This window comes from Geotrypetes seraphini, chromosome 2 (assembly GCF_902459505.1).
Source record: "Geotrypetes seraphini chromosome 2, aGeoSer1.1, whole genome shotgun sequence".
Classification (NCBI taxonomy): Eukaryota; Metazoa; Chordata; class Amphibia; order Gymnophiona; family Dermophiidae; genus Geotrypetes; species Geotrypetes seraphini.
In genome coordinates, this window is record NC_047085.1 from 499,473,736 (window position 1) to 499,490,282 (window position 16,547).

The 16,547-nt window shown below is 43.8% G+C and overlaps 1 protein-coding gene across 2 annotated transcripts; it reads left to right on the forward strand.

Annotated features, from left to right (window-relative positions):
* The first annotated feature begins 524 nt into the window (after positions 1-524).
* On the forward strand, positions 525-16,108 carry LOC117355641. Of its 2 annotated transcripts, XM_033934517.1 has the most exons (5): positions 525-627; positions 1,470-1,531; positions 6,026-6,097; positions 10,119-10,880; positions 14,287-16,108. In XM_033934517.1, exons 3-5 carry the CDS (start codon positions 6,067-6,069, stop codon positions 15,351-15,353), a joined length of 1,860 nt encoding a protein of 619 aa, XP_033790408.1. In that variant the 5' UTR covers positions 525-627; positions 1,470-1,531; positions 6,026-6,066; the 3' UTR covers positions 15,354-16,108. The 2 variants fall into 2 exon arrangements, with proteins under 2 accessions (XP_033790408.1, XP_033790409.1); XM_033934518.1 differs by lacking the exons at positions 525-627; positions 1,470-1,531 and adding an exon at positions 1,393-1,442.
* The last annotated feature ends 439 nt before the right edge of the window (positions 16,109-16,547 follow it).

Consider the following 16,547-nt stretch of genomic DNA (forward strand, 5'->3'; position numbering starts at 1 on the left):
TTTTTTATATATCATCACCACTAGGTTATTGAGGCCTTATCAATTAGCAAAATGCTGAAACCAACTCCCATTTACACTATGATCTTGTGGCCACTCAGGTTCAGAAAACTTCTAAAAGCATTTCTATGCCAAGACAGGGAGCCAACCCTGAAGTAACTGAGATGGTAATTGTAAAAGCCCATTTCTAAACAAAGATCCAATAATGACCTGCTTGTAACTATGTATTTGTAACTATTTATTTAACTGATTTATTGAATTGATCTATTGAATGTCCATGTCAGTCTTTCCATTGTAACTTCCTGGGTAACCGACCCAGCCTCTTGTAATGTAATCCGACCTTGAACTGAATAGGTAAAAGCAGAAGAGAAAACCTGATTAATCTGATTAACAAAGCATTCCGGCTATGACAAACTTTTTACTGTTTTGTTTTGTTTCATATGGTTTAGCTTGGGGGGCGCGGCATTTCTTTTTCACGGTTCACTGTTTATCAAACAGGCAAGGGAGGGTAGCTGGGGGGGGGGTTCCCTGTGGCAATACCTTGCTTTTCCTTTGCCGCTACCGCTTCCTTCCTGACAAAGCATATATGAACGACCCTCAAGTAATCTACAGGAGAGGAGGCAAACAGTGGTGAGTATGAACAACCAGGCAGACAAACTGTGTCTGGTCAAGTTCAGTGGCGGAGAAGGCAGGGTCTCCTTTCTTCTAATGTCCTTGCTTTGTTTGATTTTATGACTGAATGTAGATTTCATTACAGATTGCGGAACAAAGGGATGTATTATACGAGACACTACCCGTAGGTTATGAGTGCTCGTTGATTTGGAGGGGGTGTCGAACGAACTTTCTCAGCCCAACCAAACTTCCTAAATTCTGAGTGTTATTTTGCCACTGTAGCTGAAAAGAGCGTTATCTTATTTCGTTAAGTGCCAATTTGCAGAAATTAAATTCTATGTTTTTTGACTTTGTTTCTGATCATTGATTGAGCCATCATTCTTCTCTTGGTTGGGCTGAGAACTTTTCAGCACCCCTTTGTACATACCCTGGAAGTAAGGGGAGGGTTTCAGCTTGTTTGGAGGATGTTTCTTTAAGTGTTTGTAGGAAAGTTTAAAAAAAAAATTGGAAACCCGTGAGAATAGGAATATAGGAATTCTACGATCGTAAGAGCAGCATTGGAGCATTTAGTGCTCTGGGCCATGGTAGGTCCTCTACTGCGGCTTAGTAAAGGGGAGGGGGTTAAAATAGATTATTAACCTTTCTTCGCTTTCTCAGAGGATGCATTGGTTGCCTTTGGAGGGCAGGATAACCTTTACATTATATACAATGATATTTAAATTTGCATATGGATTAACTTTCTAGTTAAAAAGGTCCGTACCGAGGGCTCCGTCGGTGACGTCACCCATGCGTAAAGAATATCTGCCTGCTGTCCCTGGATAACACCTGTTACGGTAAGTAACTGTGCTTTTTCATTACAGGTACTGACTTTCTCCTTGTGAAAGAGAGCATAAAAACTCAGTTTTCACGTAACTTTCCAACTGTAAGTAATGTTAAATATAAACATTTGTTTCCTCCTTTTTCTCACATCAGGCGGCTAAAATGTGGACTCTGCTTTCTATGACATCAGATTTGAATCACACTGAGGGCTAAATTATATATATATATATATATATATATATATATATATGCCACCCCCCAAAAAAAATCAGTGACGCAGCAGAGGGAATTCACTGGCGGACTGAAGCAACCTGTTTAGAGTGCTGCCGGCCCGATGCTGATTTGGAGGGAGGTACTGGTATATAGGACTCACTCACGGTTGGTGGTTCGGATGGGAGGGAAGGAAGGCTGTGCGATGGCAAGGGGGAATGGCGGCGTTCTGCTACTCAAGGGATGGGAGGGAGGGAAGGATAGAAGCTGGGCAAGGGTTCTGCTGCACGAGGGATGGGAGCAAGGGAAAGATAGAAGCTGGGCAAGGGTTCTGCACGAAAGGAGGGAGGGAAGATTGGAAGCTGGGCAAGGGTTCTGCTGCACGAGGGATGGGAAGGAGGGAAGGAAGATTGGAAGCTGGGCAAGGGTTCTGCTGCATGAGGGATGGGAGGGAAGGATAGAAGTTGGGCAAGAGTTCTGCTGCACAAAGGATGGAAGGGAGGAAAGAATGGAAGCTGGGCAAGGGTTCTGCTGTACGAGGGATGGGAGCAAGGGAAGGATAGAAGCTGGGCAAGGGTTCATTGTTTATATCTGTTCACCTTTTTTATATCATTCACCTTTTTTATTTTTGTATTGTTCTAAGTTATTGCGGAATGGCACTCGCTCGTGGGCTGTAGGGGGCGCTAATGGAATGGATAATGTGCAAGACATGGTGCAGTATTTTGTGGAGTTTTTTCTACAAAAACACCTGCTTTTCGTATGGTTCTGGGTAAACTAGTTAGAAGTACACATGAAAGTTAAGGCCACGCCCAATAGAAGCGTACAAAAAGTTGGTAAATAAAAATCTGAATATGGATGTAGCCAAGGCCAGAAAAACACACTACAGATTTGCTATTAAGCTAGACCATAGAGGAAATCAGGTAATGTGTAACATACTTCTAGAGCAGTGGTCTTCAACTCAAACCCTTTGCAGGGCCACATTTTGGATTTGTAGGTACTTGGAGGGCCTCAGAAAAAAATAGTTAATGTCTTATTAAAGAAATGACAATTTTGCATGAGATAAAACTCTATTTTATTTAATTCAATTTCTATCCCATCCTCCCAGTAGCTCAGAATGGGTTACAAGGTTTATAGTTTATAAATCTTTCCTTTTGGCTAAGTCCTACTAATAATATTGTAATTTATAGCTAGAGACATAGGATCAAGAAACTTTTATTTTGCTTTTGTGATTATGATAAACATACTGAGGGCCTCAAAATAGTACCTAGCGGGCTGCATGTGGCCCCCGGGCCGCGAGTTTGAGACCACTGTTCTAGAGGGATTAAGAACTCCATTTTGTGTCAGTGATTTTCTGACTGCTCTTTGTTCTTTCTGCGTTTCCCACCTTGAGCCTCGTGGCTCTAATTAATACCAAACCTCTCAGTCTGGATTGTGGAAGATATAGGGTTTCATATTTTTGAATACAGATAGTTATATGTATCATATGAATGCAATATACTGTGTTGGGAGGGTGTGAGGGATCCCATGAGGGATTATGTGTGTGATAAGTGGTATAAATGATATGTGAGAAAATGATTTGTATTTAGTTTCAAATATTTAATATAAGATATAAGAAACTAAAGGGAGCCTAGGAGGCAACATCTGGAAATAATTAGAGACAGAAAAACTGTACCAGTCTTTGAAAGACTCAGAGCAGGAAGGGTCAGCTGGGTTGACCTCCAGCATAGGAGGGAGGGGGAGTAGGCCTCCTCCTTCTTCTGGTGCTGACAGGGACACAAATTTATCAGCAGATGCTGAAGAGAAATGCAGGCTGACTTTAACACAGACAAGCTGTTTGATTTTACCTTTTTGAGAATGTCAAAAAGAGTACTGGATATGTAATAATGGGTTTCTGCATATTTATAAAGTTAAGGTAAACAAAAAATATGATTTGTGAAACTTTTTCGGTGTCATAAAAGAATTTCTTTGTTTAAACCTAAGGACAGCCTCTGTTAGCCGATTGGCTGACAAGTGTGATGTCAGACTGGACAGAAAATATATATTGGTGAACGACAATTAAAGGATGGGGATTCTTTATCAGAAATGTCAGCGTTTGGCACCTGTAAAAGACTCCCACCGATGATGCAATAATCTTTTGATAAATGTTATGGAAATAAATAAAATTAATACATTTTTTAATACATTTTGCATCATGTGCCATCATTCATGTACACTTTACTCGCCTATGAGCAAACCTGGCTGCTCAGTTATACCCACAATTAGATTTTCTATCATTATTCTGTGTTGTTTTTATGAAATATATGTACACATACATTCTTTCATTACAATTTTATGTTCTCTCTTAACTCCAGCAGCTCGTTTGATGTACCGAGCCAGTGATGTCTTCCTCTTTGACAAGACCATAATCTATTTGGCTGGCTAAATTTTAAACAGCTTCATTTACATAATTGCACACTTATTTCTTATACAAATAATTTCTGATAGCAGTGATAATGTACCGTATTTGCCGGCGTATAAGACGACTTTTCAGTACCTTAAAATCCTCCCCAAAGTCGGGGCTCGTCTTATACGCCGGGTACTGTTTACATGCCCTTACTTTACATGCCCTAACATCTCCTTCCTTACCTCCTTACGGTGCTTACGGTACTAGTAAACCTGCCGGGACATCAGCGGGGCCATGGCGGGACATCAGTGTGACAAGGGTGCCAGCTCCTTCATCCTGCGCAGCGGGAAGCAGCGGCGCTCTGGCCCCACCCCTTTTCTCTTTACTACGTCTCTCGCACATGCGGCCGTGTGTGGAGTCTAGCCCTTAAGGAAGTTGCGGGGGCGAACAGGAGGCTTTTGAAGGCTTTTAAAGGGAAACTGTCATGCCAGCAAACTTGCTAGGGACTTGCCCGGCACTTGCTCTCTCCCTCTATGTGTTATCTTCCTTCTATCATTGACAGTTTCAGTTTGGTTAACAGTTTAGAAAACAAATAGCATGGCAGCTCCCATGGGTTTATTGTTCTATTCAGCTTTAGTGAATTAATTAAAATTGTTGAAATAAATTCTGATGTTCTTTTAAGTTTTATTTGTTGTGCAGAAGGTGTGCGGAAGAAGGGGTAGTCTTATACGGTGAGTATATAACAAACTCTATATTTTAACTGTAAAAGTTGGGGGGTCGTCTTATACGCCGGCAAATACGGTACTTTAAAAGTTAATAAATATCAATGGAAAATAAGGTAACACCTTTTTATAGGACGATGGGCTCCTTTTTACAAAGCGGCGAAAGCGTGCGCTGAATGTGAAGAAGGCCATGGAAATTAAATTGACTTCTGTGCGCCACTAACTGGTAATGCAGCTTTATAAAATACATTTTTTGACTAGTTTTCGGAGTCCAAAACCTCCTCCTTCAGGTCTGGACTAGTGCTGTCCTAATAATGCCTGTCCTGACTTAAGGAAGGAGTTTTGGCCCTCCAAATGTTAAAAATATAAGAACATAACAACATAAGAAGTGCCGCTGCTGGGTCAGACCAGTGGTCCATGTGCCCAGCAGTCGGCTCCCGTTGCAGCTCTTAGGTCAAAGACCAGTGCCCTACTAGAGTCTAGCCTTACCTGCGTATGTTCTGGTCCAGCAGGAATTTATCTAATCTTTTCTTGAATCCCTGAAGGGTGCTTTCCCCTCTAACAGCCTCTGGAAGAGCGTTCCAGATTTCTACCCCTCTCTGGGTGAAGAAGAACTTCCTTAAATTTGTATGGAATCTATCCCCTTTTAACTTTGGAGAGTGCCCTCTCATTCTCTCTACCTTGGAGAGGGTAAACAATCTGTCTTTATCTACTAAGTCTATTCCCTTCATTATCTTGAACATTTTGATCATGTCCCCTCTGTCTCCTCTTTTCAAGGGAGAAGAGGCCCAGTTTCTCTAATCTCTCACTGTACGGCAACTCCTCCAGTCCCTTAACCATTTTAGTCACTCTTCTCTGGACCCTTTCAAGTAGTACTATGTCCTTTTTCATGTATGGCAACCAATGTTGGATGCAGTATTCCAGGTGGGGGTGCACCATGGCCCGGTACAGCGGCATGATAACCTTCTCCGATCTGTTTATGATCCCCTTCTTAATCATTCCTAGCATTCTGTTGGCCTGTTTCGCCGCCGCCACGCATTGCGCGGACAGTTTCATTGACTTGTGTACAAGTACTCCCAAGTCTCTTTCCTGGGGGCTCTCTCCAGAAAAAGGTTAGACAAGCCTGAAAACAACAAAATCTCCAATCTCTCTCAAAGGTTTTGGCAAAGAATGCCAGAGAAACAGGCCTACAAAATAAAAATATCTCTTATGAGTGTTCTGAAGATGAATATCTTTTAACAGTGGAAGACATAATCTGGGATCTTATTCTCTTCTCTTGCAGGCTAAAGAGAACCTGAAATAGTCCATGACTAACCTCACAATATGAAAATGTCAATGCACATGATGGGAAAAGGTCAGTGAATCCAGAAGGATATTTTACAGGAGAGAATGGATCAACTACAGAGCTCTCTCTGTGAAATGAATCAAGCAATTTAGGATGTGAGCCACTAGTAAACCCAACACTGGTTTTCTGCCATGTTCAATTTCATCTCATTCCATTTAATATTCAGAGAATTTTGTTCATCTGGAATATTGTGTTCAATTCTGGTCTCCTTATCTCAAGAAAGATATAAAGGCACTAGAAAAGGTTCATAGAAGAGTGACTAAGATGATAAAGGGGATGGAACTCCTCTCATATGAGGAAAGACTAAAAAGGTTAGGGCTCTTCAGCTTGGAAAAGAGATGGCTCAGGGGAGATATGATTGAAGTCTACAAAATCCTGAGTGGAGCAGAACGGGTACAAGTGGATCGAATTTTCACTCCGTCAAAAATTACAAAGACTAGGAGACACTCGATGAAGTTACAGGGAAATACTTTTAAAATCAAAAGGAGGAAATTATTTTTCACTCAGAGAATAGTTAAGTTCCGGAACACGTTGCCAGAGGTTGTGGTAAGAGCGGTTAACGTATCTGGTTTTAAGAAAGGTTTGGACAATTTCCGGGAGGAAAAATCCATAGTCTGTTATTGAGAAAGACATGGGGGAAGCCACTGCTTGCCCTGGGGTAGGTCTTGTCTGACAAATCTGATCAGTTTCTTTGACTGGGTGACCAGAGGATTGGATAGAGGGAGTGCACTAGATGTGGTGTATTTAGATTTTAGCAAAGCCTTTGACAGTGTTCCACACAGACATCTAATAAATAAACTGAGTGCCCTCGATGGGTCAAAAACTGGGTCAAGAACTGGTTGAGTGGAAGGCGACAGAGGGTAGTGATCAATGGAGATCGCTCTGAGGAAAGGAATGTTACCAGTGGTGTGCCTCAAGGTTCTGTTCTTGGGCCTGTTCTTTTTAACATTTTTAGAAATGATATTGCTGCAGGACTGTCGAGTAAGATTTGCCTCTTTGCGGATGATACCAAACTCTGTAATAGAGTAGACACCCAGGATGGTGTGAATAACATGAAGAAAGACCTGGCGAAGGTTGAAGAATGGTCTGAAATTTGGCAGCTAAAATTTAATGCTAAGACATAGAAGGCTGCAAAAACCTAAGGGAACTGTACAGTTTAGGGGGTGAAGAACTTAAGTGCAAGACAGAAGAACAGGACTTGGGTGTGATTGTATGTGATGATCTTAAGGTGGCCGAACAGGTTGAAAAGATGACAGCGAAAGCTAGAAGGATGTTAGGATGCATAGGGAGAGGTATGGCCAGTAGGGAAAAGGAAGTATTGATGCCCCTTTATAAGACTCTGGTGAGACCTCATGTAGAATATTGTGTACAATTCTGGAGGCTGCAGCTTCAAAAAGATATATAAAGGGTGAAGTTGTCCAGTGGAAGGCTACTAAAATAGTTTTGTGGTCTTTGTCATAAGGCGTATGGGGACAGACATAAAGATCTCAATCTGTATACTTTGGAGAAAAGGCAGGAGAGGGGAGATATGATAGAAATGTTTAAATACCTACGTGATGTAAATGCGCATGAGTCGAGTCTCTTTCATTTGAAAGGAAGCCCTGGAATGAGAGGGCATAGGATGAAGTTAAGAGGTGATAGGCTCAGGAGTAATCTAAGGAAATACTTTTTTACAGATAGGGTGGTAAGTGCATGGAACAGTCAGTAGAGATGGTGGAGACAGAGACTCTGTCCGATTTCTTTTTTTTTTTTAATCATTTTTCTTAGAGAGTCAACAAGAGAAACAAGCAGAAAAATTGGGATAGACAATTGGGATCTCTTAGATCTTGGATGGTTACTGCAGATGGCAGACTGGATGGGCCATGTTTCTATATTTCTATGAACTTGTCCAAACCTTTTTTAAAACCAGCTACTTTAACCACTCTTACCACATCCCCTGGTCACACGTTCCAGAGCTTAACTATTCTCTAAGTGCAAAAATATTTCCTCCTATTGGTTTTAAAATGATTACTCTGTAACTTTGAGTGTCCCCTAGTCTTTGTAAATCTCGATACAGTAAAAAAAATCGATTCACTTGGACCCGTTCTACTCCTCTCAGGATTTTGTAGACTTCAGTCATATCTCCCCTCAGCCGTCTCTTTTCCAAGCTGAAGAGCCTTAACTGTTTTAGTCTTTTCTCATACAAGAGGAGTTCCATCCTCTTTATCATCTTGGTTGCTCTTTTTTGAACCTTTTCTAGTGCCACTATATCTTTTTTTGAAATAAGGAGACCAGAACTGAACACAATACTCAAGTACCAAAGCTACTACACCACCCTAAAACTGCCCTGAATTAACCCTGTTCTAATACTAATCCCTGGAACTAATCCACACCCAAAACTACCCCTACAACTACCTTGCTACTTCTAAAACTCAGGGCCAGATTAGCACTAGGCAAACGTAGATTTGTGGGATCCCCCCTACCAGGATTTCCTCTTCCACCTTCTCCCTTTTTTCCTTTTTTCACCTTACCCCCTCCACCCAATTCACTTCTCCCGAAGTAGCAGGGAAAGTGCAGAGCCTATCTTTGAGCAAGGTGGCAGTTATACTTTGTGAGTGAGCAGGAGTAGGGTTATCATTTTTCAGGCCACAAAAACCTAGACACATGGCCCCACCCAGACCTGCCTCTGGCCCTGGCTCCACCCAGTTCTGTCTTTGGCTCTGCCCCAGCCCCTCCCAGTTCAACCTCCAGCCCTGCCCCTACAAACCTCCGCTCATCTTCCCTAACAAACTCCAGCCACATCTGGAGGTCCTGGAGCATGCTCTGATGTGTGTGATGTCATCCACACATGCTCAGAGGCCCTCCAGATGCGGCCGGAGCTCGTCGGGGCTTTTAAAAACCCGGTAAAACTGCCGGGTTTTGGAATGTCCATCCAGGACCCTGGACAATCCCCTAAAAAGAGGACATGTCTGGGTTTTCTCAGACGTCTGGTAACCCTAAGCAGGAGGATCCTGCAAGTGCATGCCTCAAATGGAGAGGCTTAATAGTTGGAGAGCTGCCAAGTTACCCAGTTCCAGGAGGGAGGGGTCCACAAATATGTTTGCCTAGGGCCTAAATATAGTGTTAATCTGGCCCTGGTTTGGAGTAGTCAGTGGCAGTTGTGGGAATAGTGTAGGAGAGTGGAAGAATTGGGGGGGATAGTGGGGCATATCTATATATAGTTCTCAACTTCTCCCTTTCATTTTTAGACCTTGTTTTATTTGTAAAACATTTTTAATTACCCTCCTGATGTTGTTTTTCCTTAAATGTTCTCTTACTTTCTTTAATAATTGTAGTTTCACTCCTTTTTCCTTATGTATCACTTATTAATTGCGTACATTGATTGTATTGTTTAAATTGTTTTATGTTGTCTTCCTCCCAAAATTTTTTTTTTGTTATATGCATTGAAAATATTTGATATTGCGTTTATATCAAAATTTTAATAAACTTGAAACATAGGTTTGGAGGTAAAATCATTTAGTGTATTAGTGCAAAGTGGAAGGTTATTTTAGGATGGTGCAGGCATTTTGAGGGGGTGGAGTCATTGTATAGGACAGTTTGGGATGATGAGATCAGGCTTGGGATGGTGTGAGAGTTGTCAGTAGTTGTGGGGGTTATTTTAGAATATGGGGGGGGGGGGGCTGGTGGAGGTAGTAGACCAGTTGGAGAATAGTTTTGAGTGGCATGAGCTATTTGGGAGGCTGGGGGCAATTGCAGGGATTTTGGAGGGGTTGAGTTGGTTTGGGATGGGATGGTAGGGCAGTTGGGGGAATAGTTTTTGATGTGGGGCAATTTGGGGAATAGATAAGCAGTTGCAAGGACTAGGTTTTTTTTTTTTGAATGAGGCTGTTTAGAAGCTGATGAGGAAGTTGTTTTGGGAATTAAGAGCAGTTTGGGTAGCTGGGAGCAGTTATAGTATACTTTAGGAGTGTAGGGCAAATTCACATTCAAATAACTTTAATGTCATGCCAGTTTTACATGTCTTGGTAAAATAATACATTTATAACTTAAGACAATAGATTCCACCAAGAACAAGAGGGAGCCCAGCGGCAGAACAGCCCATGTGAGTTTGCTCAGGGTAGAAGGCCCTTGGAAGCATGCTTGGGACAAGGTGAGAGGCCTCTGGGCGCACAATCGATGCTCAAGGCCCAGTGGCAGAAAGGCTCTTGGGAGTACAACTGGCACTCGGGGCTTGGTGGAGGTGAAGGTCCCTGGGAGCGCTACTACCACTGGAGGCCCAGTGGAAGGAAAGGCCCCTGGCAGCCCAACTTGTACTCAAGGCCCAGTAGAAGTGAAGACCCCTGGGAGCAAAACCAGCGCATGGGACCTGGAAAAGGCAAAGGCCCATGGAGGCACAACCAGAGCATGGGGCCTAGCAGAGGTGAAGGTCCCTGGAAGCGCTACTGCCACTGGAGGCCCAGTGGAAGGAAAGGCCCCTGGCAGCCCAACTTGTACTCAAGGCCCAGTAGAAGTGAAGACCCCTGGGAGCAAAACCAGCGCATGGGACCTGGAAAAGGCAAAGGCCCATGGAGGCACAACCAGAGCATGGGGCCTAGCAGAGGTGAAGGTCCCTGGAAGCGCTACTGCCACTGGAGGCCCAGTGGAAGGAAAGGCCCCTGGCAGCCCAACTTGTACTCAAGGCCCAGTAGAAGTGAAGACCCCTGGGAGCAAAACCAGCACTCAGAGCCCAACAGTAGAGGCAGGCCAGGCCCAGTTAACTCAGACCTTCCTTGGATGTCCAGCAGCAACCAGTCTAGAGTGCACCAGAAGGAGGGTAAGACCTGGGGAACATAGTGAGGATGGGCATGTGCAGCTGAACATAGATAATACTGCCTCTCTTATAAAAAGACTTACTGCTCAATATTCAATGCAATTTAACAATTCAGGAATGGCTCCTGGCCAATTAAATAGCGCTAAGCTGGCTAAGCACTAATACTCAACAAAAGATGGCCACAGTAGGGTTACCAGACATCTGGGAAAACCCAGACATGTCCTCTATTTAGACATGGGCTCCCGGATGGACTTTCCAAACCCTGCGTTTGTCTAGATCAGTGGTTCCCAAACCTGTCCTGGGGGACCCCCAGCCAGTCAGGTTTTCAAGATATCCCTAATGAATATGCATGAGAGAGATTTACATATAATGGAAGTGACAGGTATGCAAATCTCTCTCATGCATATTCATTAGGGATATCTTGAAAACCTGACTGGCTGGGGGTCCCCCAGGACAGGTTTGGGAACCACTGGTCTAGATTTTGGAAAGCCCTGACAAGCTCTGGCCACATCTGAAGGGCCTGTGAGCATGAGAGGATGACATCACACGCATCCGCACATGTTCCAGGCCCTCTAGACACAGCTACAGCTTGTCGCAAAGAGAGGAGGCTTTTTGGAGGCAGGGTTGGAGGGCGGAATGGGATGGGGCTAGAGGCGGAAATGTGCAGGACTGGGGCAGAACGTGGCGGGGATGGAGGCAGAACAGAGCGAGGCCATGTGCCTGGAGTTTTCTTTTTTTTAAATATGGTAACCCTAGGCCACTATTGGTGCTTAGTGGCTGGCAGATAACCAGCTATGCCGCACAACTTAGCTGGCTAGCTGCAAAATTTAAAGCACATAAATAGCCGGTCTGTCTTTAGCTGTTAGACACTTAGCTGGCCAGGCCTGAATATCAACTTGCCTAGCTAATTTTATAGCAGCCAAATATAAACTGGGCATTCAGAGGGAAATTATATAAACAGTGCCAGTAGGCGCCCTAAGTCAATTGGGAAATGCCGTTTGAAATAACAATTAACATTGAATTTAAAGCACCTACCAGCACCTAAGCAATAGTCACCACAATCGCATCTCCGGAGGTGCCTAATGCCACTGTGGGTGTGGCTAACGCAGGAAGTGGCGTTAGGCACGATTCACGGCAAAAGATAGGTGCTTGAAATGTAGGCCTGGACACCTCTGGCCTACATTTCTGGCACCTATCTTTCCCGGAGGCGCAATTCTTTATTCGGTGCTGTTGACACGCAATCAGCGGCCACTTTTTAGGCGGTCGCTGATATTGGCACCGTATAGAGAACCCAGGCGTCAACGCCATGTGCTAGAAACGACCTGGCATTGACTATCTGGGCTCAGCATGGACTGTGGTCTGAATATCTGCCTCTTAGATATGTTTGAGGTTGCCATATTTGTTAAGAGACTGGTTCCATGAGTACTGTTTAAATCAGGGGTCTCAAAGTCCCTCCTTGAGGGCCGCAATCCAGTCAGGTTTTCAGGATTTCCCCAATGAATATGCATGAGATCTATGTGCATGCACTGCTTTCATTGGGGAAATCCTGAAAACCCGACTGGATTGCGGCCCTCAAGGAGGGACTTTGAGATCTCTGGTTTAAATGGAGTTTAATGGGTTGCTCACTGGATCACCCTTCATCAAGAAGGTTTGCTAAATTGCTTTACCAAAATACTTTGCATAAAGTGGCTGTCCTATTGGTTTGATATAAACTGTAAGTAGTTAAACCAACTGTTGAATCCCTACAGCCAGCCTTGTTCCACAGTGGGCTCTCTGGGTTTTTCGCACAAGGGACTGACAAAGCCTGCTAGAGGGTGACTCCTGTCGGTCCCAGACCCAGGAACACTCACAAGGGGGCATTACATTAGCAAATAGCTATCAGCATAACTTGGAAATGGAAACAGGGACATTGAGAGCAGTCTTGCTGAGGGCGTGGCACCCCTCCTCCTTTCTGACCCCTCCCCGCTCCTCTTCTTGCCCCGCACACTCACCCCTTATCTTCCCCCCATACCTTTTTCACTTCACCGGCGCAAATATGCTGTCCTCGTAGACATCGGCGCTGTCTCTGACATCACTTCCGAGACCCACACCAAGAAGTGATGTCAAAGGGCGAGCTGACACCAACGCGGGCATGCTGCTCGCACCTGAGAAGTTAAAAAGTTATGGGGAACAGGAAGGGGGGCGTGCGTGCGGCAGGGAAGAGGGTGTGGGAGGGGCGCCCCCACCCTTACCATGCCTCTGATTGAGACCAGTTGAAGACTGTCAGGTCCCACTTGGTGGCCCAGTTATTCTTAGTGCTATGTACGTCTGGGCTCCATCTTTGCTCCTGTCCTCCACATCTGTTGATCTTCTGTGCTCGCCTCTCTCAGTTCTTCCTGAAGGTGCATTTATGGCCTTTCTCTGAAAAACTACACTTCTCCCTCCATATTCGCGGTTTCAGCAATCGCGGCTTTGATTATTTGCGGTTTTTAGCTCGCTGGCTCCTCCCACAAAATTATGTCAGCTTGCATAGAGAAATCGCCGATTCCAAGCGTTTACAGAGAAAAATGGCTGATTCCCACTTTCTTCAGGAACAGGCCAGGTCTCCCACCATGTAATTTACAGTTTCACCATATTCATGATGGTTTTTAATAGAAAACAGCGAATAACATATGAAAAAGTTATTTGCGTTTTTTCTGTATTCGCGGGTCTGTTAATCCCCTATCACCGCGAATACGGAGGGAGAAGTGTACTAATAAAGCAAACAGTTTTAGCTGGTGAAGTGATTCTAGAATTGTTCTAAAACTATGATGCTTACATTTCCAAGTGATGCTCAAGGAGGATTATGTCATTTTTAGAATTTAGGGGCAAATAATCCCTGCTCTAAAGAGCTTACAATTTATCTGGGTAGTTGAGGCAACAGGAGACAAAGCAATTTGTCTACATAAGTAGTGGCAGTGAGGAAAGCTGGTTTACAGCCCATTGATCTAACCATAAGGCCTCTCCTTTTCCCAAGGGATCATTGTATGGAATTTAGAAGTAGCAAAACAGTATTTTCTCACAGAAAGAGTAGGGAAGCATGAGATCCATCTTTCAATAGAACAATATAGCATCTAGAACAGGGTTGTCAACGTCAGTTCTCAAGGGCTGCAATGCAGCTGGGTTTTCAGGATTCCCCCAATGAATTTGCATGAGATCTATTTGCGTGCACTGCTTTCATTGTACGCAAATGGATCTCATGCATATGCATTGGGGAAATCCTGAAAACCTGACCTGGTGAGGGCCGAGGCTGGACACCCCTAATCTAGTACTTTGTATTGCACTGCAATATATACAGCTGGAAATCTGTAGGAGAAATTGATCCATTAAAAGTTGAAACCAAAAATAAATACATAAAATTAACTCTAAATTGTAACAATTTTTTCATCAGCTTCAATCAGTGGTCATCGATATTCTGGAAAATCAAAGCTGAGAATAATCCTACTGGGTAAGACTGGAAGTGGGAAAAGTGCAAGTGGGAACACCATCCTCGGAGAAGAAAAATTTGCTTCCAGCTTCTCCGATCAATCAGTAACAAAAGAGTGCAGTAAACAGCAGGCGAAGAGGAATGGGAAAGATATCGTGGTTGTTGATACTCCGGGGTTTTTTGATACTGCTATTTCTCCAGAGGCTCTTTGCAAAGAGATTGGTCGCTGTATAACGATCACCTCTCCAGGCCCTCATGCAATTATCTTGGTGTTAAGCCCAGGTCGTTACACTGAGGAAGAGAGGAAAACGGTGGAAATGGTTTTTGACATTTTTGGAGAGCAGGTGATAAGATACCTGATTGTTTTATTCACTCACAGAGATCATTTAGACTATGAAGACAAAACGATAGAAAATTATGTAACAAATTTAAAAGATGAAAATCTTCGGAAGCTGATAGAAATGTGTGGCAACCGATACCATGCTTTCAATAACAGAGCACCTGAAGAGGATAAAGAGAAGCAGGTCTCTCAGCTGATTGCAATGATTGAGAGAATGGTGGAAGAGAACAGCAGCACATGTTACACCAACAAAATGTATTCTCAAGCTGAGGAGATGATGAAATCGAAAGTGGAAGAGCTTCTGCAAAAATACAAAGCGGAGCTCGAAAAAGAGAAGGCAAAGCTGCAAAAGCAGTTTAAAAAAACAATTAGAAAACTCGAGGAAAGATACGGAGCACAGGAGGAAGAATTGAAGAAAGAGCTTGAAAGACAGAGGCAAGAAAAAACAGAAAATGAACAGCAGCAAAGTAAAGAAATGATGCTGATGCTGATAGATTTATTTCAACAGAAAAAAAAAGAACAGCAACGGAAGCAGACCAGAATAGAGAAAGAATATGAGGACAAAAGAAATCAAGCCAGGGAGGAAGCGGAAAGAAGTATTGGAGACACCTTCTGGCAATTGTTAACAACCTATAGTCCAACTATACTAAACTATACATACTCCACCATTAAAAAGTACGTTTTCTGGTGAAATGCCTGCTTTTCTTCACTAGATCATTAGCAACTGCATTCAAAGTGGTGCTGTCTAATTCATCACTTTCAACTTCGTCTTTGTTATTATTGCCATGCTGGCTTTCACAAAGTTGGAATCATTGTTCTATCAATTTTCTAACCTGACGGCAAACTTTGTTTGAATATCAAGAATGCACGAACTCTTAAATCTTCTTAAGGCCAGACATAAAGACTTCCTCCCTACAGACTCTATTAATCCAATGGACGTTGACCTCAGTGCATAGGAACCAACTTTGTGGGTGATGTGGGTGCTTGAGCAAACTCTTTTGACTATAGGTTAGATTCACTAAGCAAACCGATAGTGTACCGATTGGTTTGTGACCCGATTTCCCTCCAATTCGATTCACTAACCTCTGTCCCGATCATCCTCCGATCCGCGCGTGCAAACGAGGGGGAAAGGCATTCAAATGATGGCAGGCAACAAGTCACAAACTAAAACCCTACAATGCCGACTGGGCTGGCCGATCACAAACAAGCGGTGTCAGGTCAAAAGCGCGCCGGGACAAAGGCGCGCCCAGACAATTGAGTGCAGCGTGGAGGCGTGTGCCACTCAAACTTACTGTTTTTAGGGCTCCGACGGGGGGGCGTGGGGGGGCAACCCCTCCACTCTACTTTTTAACGGACCAAATCCCTAACGCTCCCCTCTTCCGCCGTAACGTTACCCCCTCTCCACCTTAGAAAACTGATGGAACCCCTCCTTTGCAACAGACCTATCCCTTAGCCCCCCCTTCCCCCATCTAAACCCTCCTCTCCCCTCTCCCCCCCTTACTTTCCCCCCCCCCCCCCCAAGTTGGTTGCCCCCCCCCCCTGTTTCCATCTAATATGCTCTTATCTAATTTCCTCTCTTAAACTCTATTGTATCCTACTGCAGCACACACTGTATGTATCCCGTATTTAGCCCTTCCCCCTCCTAAACCGTTTATGTAAACGAGTTCGTCCCCACGATTGCCTTGTTATGTTCTTCTTTTTTCGAATCGCACTGTATGTAATTCATCTACCTGTTGTGAACCGCCTTGAACTCCCTGGGTATGGCGGTATACAAAATAAAATATTATTATTATTATTATTATTATTAATAGACATCGCGCCGCGTTGTGGGGGCGTTGTGGGGGGTTGTAATCCCCCACATTTTACTGAAAACTTCACTTTTTCC

Bases quoted from the DNA above. Each gene is read 5' to 3' on its own strand.
- LOC117355641 (XM_033934517.1), top strand. From the start codon at position 6,067: ATGAAAATGTCAATGCACATGATGGGAAAAG. The intron at 6,098-10,118 runs GTCAGTGAATCC...TTATAACTTAAG, and splicing joins AATGCACATGATGGGAAAAG to ACAATAGATTCCACCAAGAA. The intron at 10,881-14,286 runs GTAAGACCTGGG...TTTTTTCATCAG, and splicing joins TAGAGTGCACCAGAAGGAGG to CTTCAATCAGTGGTCATCGA.